The sequence below is a fragment of the Chelon labrosus genome (assembly GCF_963514085.1).
Source record: "Chelon labrosus genome assembly, chromosome: 5".
NCBI lineage: Eukaryota > Metazoa > Chordata > Actinopteri > Mugiliformes > Mugilidae > Chelon > Chelon labrosus.
The window spans coordinates 18,787,624-18,792,942 of NC_140341.1; the positions used below are offsets into that span (position 1 = coordinate 18,787,624).

Consider the following 5,319-nt stretch of genomic DNA (forward strand, 5'->3'; position numbering starts at 1 on the left):
GCACTTATTTTGTCGACATCCAAAAAAAAAAAAGAAAAAAGAAAAAAACCTTTTAGAAAAAATTTCCAAAACGCTTTATATAATTAGAAATGCTCGTTATTTGCGTGCAGTTGTGCAAGTTGTTTATAGCTAAATGTAAGATCCTGTGGTCATTTTTAAATATTGTTTTATTTTAATAATCTCGTAAATACCAAACGTGTGTGTTTTATTAGGGGAAGATCCAGAACAGAGTCGCTTTCTTCAATCCTGACAACCATACAACTCCTGACATTACCCATTTCAAGTGTCACCGGAAAACTGTCAGAAGACTTGAGGTAGGTTGTGGAAAACACAGATGTGCTTTTGTTTCATTTTATTCTGAAAATACCGACTAATGTGATGCACTGTTAATAAAGCTTTTCTTTGTAGTCAGTTTCTTGTGATTTTACACTGAAACGTTAAAACTTTTTGCCACATTTCAAACATTAATTTGAGAAATCCTGTTTTTGGTTTCCAGCCATGCCCTGCGTTCAGGCTCAGTATGGATCATCACCTCAAGGAGCTAGTCCTGCTTCCCAGAGCTACAGCTACCACACCGCAGGAGAATACAGCTGCGACTTCCTAACACCTGAGTTTGTTAAGTTTAGTATGGACTTGACCAACACTGAAATCACAGCTACCACTTCTCTCCCAAGTTTCAGTACATTCATGGACAACTATAACACCGGTTACGACGTTAAACCGCCCTGTCTGTATCAGATGCCCCATTCTGGAGAGCAGTCCTCTATCAAAGTAGAGGACGTCCAGATGCACAACTACCATCAGCAGAGCCACCTGCCACCTCAGTCGGAAGAGATGATGGCTCACTCTGGGCCTATGTACTTCAAACCCTCCTCGCCTCATGCCCCGAGTACACCAAACTTCCAGGTTCAGCCTAATCACATGTGGGAGGACCCTGGCTCCCTCCACAGTTTCCACCAGAACTATGTCGCGGCCACGTCGCATATGATAGACCAGCGCAAGAATCCGGTCTCAAGGCTTTCGCTCTTCTCATTCAAGCAGTCCCCGCCAGGCACTCCCGTTTCCAGCTGTCAGATGCGGTTCGACGGGCCGCTGCACGTCTCCATGAACCACGACAACCCCGGCGCGCACCGCGGCCTGGACGGTCAGAGCTTCGCGGTGCCCAGCGCCATCAGGAAACAGGCTGGCCTGGCCTTCCCTCACTCCCTGCAGCTTAGTCACGGGCACCAGCTGGTGGACAGCCAAGTGCCATCGCCCCCGTCCCGAGGATCTCCGTCAAACGAGGGTCTGTGTGCGGTATGTGGGGACAACGCAGCCTGCCAGCATTATGGAGTGAGAACCTGCGAGGGCTGCAAAGGATTTTTCAAGGTGGGCTGACATGACAGCGACCGTGAATGAGTGTTACTGTTTTTACATGAACGATAGATTGTGTCTTATTATTCGCTGCGCCATGTGTTAAATGTTAAACAGCACTAATAGAATCACATCTTCATTGCGAGCTATACTAAATATAATGAACTTTAGTTTAGTGCGCGCGTAAAAATACCAGATGACAGCCATGCCTATTTACACCTGACCTCAAAGGAAAAAAGCAAAATATGAAAAACCCCGAATGTGTATTTGCTGATGGTCTATTCCCTCATGCTGGTTTATACAGCACAATTCCAGACATGAGATGGGACTGATATTATATCGTTTTCATCTTTCATGGTTGTGCAGCAACCCAGTCCTTTATCATACATAATATAGAGCACTGGAAATAAGCCTAAAGAGTGACAATATGTTGTTTTTCTCTCTTTCCAGCGCACCGTTCAGAAAAATGCAAAATACGTGTGTTTAGCAAATAAAAACTGTCCTGTTGACAAACGCCGAAGAAATCGTTGCCAGTTCTGCCGTTTCCAGAAGTGCCTTGTCGTCGGAATGGTGAGAGAAGGTATGTTTGGGTCAGGCATTAAATTAATTTAGAGCTGTGGTTTATATTTTTACACGGACACGCCGGGAAAACGTGTGCGTAATACAGCGCTGGATTGTTAATTGATTTGATTGTTAAGCATTTACGCACAACAACATGAGTGTATTTTATTTAATTACATGTGTCAAATATTTTCCCACCCCAGTTGTCCGAACGGATAATCTGAAAGGTCGAAGAGGACGCTTACCATCCAAACCCAAAAGTCCCCAGGAGCCCTCCCCACCATCGCCGCCGGTGAGCCTCATAAGCGCACTCGTTAGGGCCCATGTGGACTCCAACCCCTCCATGTCTGCTTTGGACTACTCCAGAGTAAGTTAACACATTAATCCCAAACACAAAACACACGCACATTTAAAAAGGGGGAGAAGAAATATTCTGAGAGAAAGCGGAACAAGATTGACGGCCTTTCTGTGTCCAGCGTTTGCAAACAGTTCATCACCCTGAAAGTTTTCTATAATACCTCGCTGAATTGCAAACTTTGTCGGTCTCTCACTGCGGCATATTTTAAATAAATTGCAGAACTTAATAAAAGGAAGACATGAATTTAACAGTAAAAGGCTCCCTCTCCCTCTTTGAAATGGCCATTTGCAATTTCACGGATTATATATTTTAAAGGACCTCATTAAGGCGCTGTTTAAATTAAATTCCAGTTCCAGGCAAACCCTGACTACCAAATGACTGGAGACAACACTCAGCACATCCAGCAGTTCTACGATCTCCTGACGGGCTCCATGGAGATCATCCGGGGCTGGGCGGAGAAGATCCCTGGCTTTTCTGATCTACCGAAGCAAGATCAAGATCTCCTCTTCGAGTCCGCCTTCCTTGAGCTTTTTGTCTTGCGGCTGGCGTACAGGTGAGGCCGAGTAATTGCTAAATAAAACAATCTAGGCTTTAGTTAATCATCAGTCCCTCCTTCAAGCTTCGTTGCTTTGGGCTTTATTAGCTGCCCAATAATTAGAAGGCTCTTAAATTCCCATTTATTGCGAAGCGTAATTAACGACATTTTGTTATTAATTGCAGGTCCAACCCGGTGGAAGGAAAACTTATTTTTTGTAATGGAGTGGTGCTACACAGACTACAGTGCGTCCGTGGATTTGGAGAGTGGGTAGACTCCATCGTGGAGTTTTCTTCCAACTTGCAGAGCATGAATATAGACATCTCAGCTTTCTCCTGCATCGCAGCTCTGGCCATGGTAACAGGTGCGTAAAAGCGGCTGCGCCTTTAGAAGCTCCACCTGCCTTTCACCGCATGTAAACCAGAGAAGCGTTAATGTAACGGAAACGATCTTAATTCTCGGTGCCGTATTCTCTTTGTGTCTTTTATTCTTTAGAGCGACACGGGCTTAAGGAACCTAAGAGAGTCGAGGACCTCCAAAACAAGATAGTCAACTGCCTCAAAGATCAAGTGACGTTCAATGGCGGCGGTTTGAATCGTCCCAACTACTTGTCAAAACTCTTGGGAAAGCTCCCCGAACTGCGCACACTATGTACCCAAGGTCTGCAGCGTATCTTTTACCTAAAGCTAGAAGACCTAGTCCCTCCGCCAGCAATAATTGACAAACTTTTCCTCGACACCCTACCTTTCTGAGTCCACTCTATGGCGAAACCTCAAAGAACTTCCTAAAGACTGTTTGAGTCAGACTTTTTAAACGTTATTATTTCTGAATATTTGCAAGCTCCGTAGGCTGATAGAACAACATATAACGATTATAAGGATTCATGGGGGGGAAAAAGTAACAGGAGGAAGAGGCAGACGGTTTGATTGCTGTGCAGGCCATTTAATTCCTTGAATTGTTTTGTTCCTCTCTCTTCGTGAGTGCCAAACGAGTGAATTATTGCTGGGAGTTTCTCACCAGTGGACAAATTGTCAACAAAGTTAACCTGGTCTTGCAATCACTTACTGTTTATTTAACATCGTCTCTACTGATTCAGTATAAGATGTAATATATTCCATATATATAAATATATATATAAACACACACACGCAGACACTGTATATTATGATAGATTATGTGATGCCTCCAAAGCATCGGTTTATAACATGTGTACAAAGTTTGTTATAATGAAAAGATTTAATTTTCTTTTTTGGACTTGTGCCTATGTGTTTCTGACAGGATCCCAAACGTATCCAGAAAAGACAACGCATGTTCTAGGTTGTTTTTTTATTTCTTTTCTTTTATAGGCACTTGCTGAGGTGATGTCTATATATAATATATACCGGACACTATGTAGTCTGCTAGATTTGATACAGATTCGTAGTTATGGCACTCCTTTTATGTATGACGCATATGTGGAAAAATATTTCATCTGTATAGAAAATGAGGGACCCATGGTGTTTGTAAAACTGTCAGACATTCCTTGTTTGTATGTGCTGTAAGTATTGTTGCTGTTGAATATAAACGTTTCTATATATTTATTATTTCTATTGCCAAGAGCTACACTAAGCATGGTGCAATTTAAACGATTTCAAACCATCCACGTTCATGCTGAGCACGTTGTCTATGTTTTATGTCTTATAAACGTCTAGGTAGTTATGATTTAACACGATTGGAAATGAAGGAAAAAAAAATCCATCTTATTATGAAGAGGTTCATGAGTGTGTGATATAGGCCTATACACCTTTGGCGTCACGATGTACTTACGACTTCTGTAACGCGTTTGGTTCCGAATTCAAAAACTTTAGAGAGAAAGAAATATTTAATGTTTACAAATAAAACTTTTAAAACAATTCTTTTGCTAAAAACCTTCTCTGAAATTAATTTATTCTTCAAATTCAGACCTTTATAATCGACGTGCGATACTTTGGCACAGGGGCGTCTTTTTCCCATTTAGACTTCTTCACTGAATTTCCCCCAGGTATTCTGATCAGCGCTCAGGCCTGTTTGCGCAAAACACGCGTTTTAATAACACTAATAGCATTTCGTCTTATTTTAAAATGTGAAATAATGCAGAGCTATTTAGTTGAAAATGTCTGAAGCCAGTTATTACATTTAAAAATTGACATTGGTTTTATTTTTAAATTAAATAAGTTTAGCTTTAGACAAATTTATACTGTTTTATAAATGCAAATATTTATAATTTGACAAATCCAACCGTTTTATTTACGCCTATTTCGACTGAATATTTCACTCTTCAAAATTGCTGGTAAATCTGGTAAATGCAGCATGCGAAAATATTTTTCTTAGGCTTCCATGATGTTTTATTAGTGCATCTCGGTCTGAAAGAAAAAAAATAAAGATTTCATTTTCTAATGTCACTCTGAGAAAAAGCAACAGTTAAATATAAGAGTCTTAATTTTACATATTTTCTGGAACCTGTATAAAGGAACATGGCTTTTGTAATTCAGTT

General features: G+C 41.2%; 1 protein-coding gene across 1 annotated transcript; it reads left to right on the plus strand.

The window, feature by feature from the left end:
- The first annotated feature begins 376 nt into the window (after positions 1–376).
- Positions 377–4,953, plus strand: nr4a2a (nuclear receptor subfamily 4, group A, member 2a). Its single transcript, XM_084544104.1, has 6 exons — positions 377–1,368; positions 1,804–1,933; positions 2,118–2,281; positions 2,623–2,825; positions 2,993–3,171; positions 3,303–4,953. The coding sequence occupies exons 1-6, from the start codon at positions 499–501 to the stop codon at positions 3,557–3,559; spliced, it is 1,803 nt and encodes a 600-aa protein (XP_084400230.1). The 5' UTR covers positions 377–498; the 3' UTR covers positions 3,560–4,953.
- Positions 4,954–5,319: the final 366 nt, after the last annotated feature.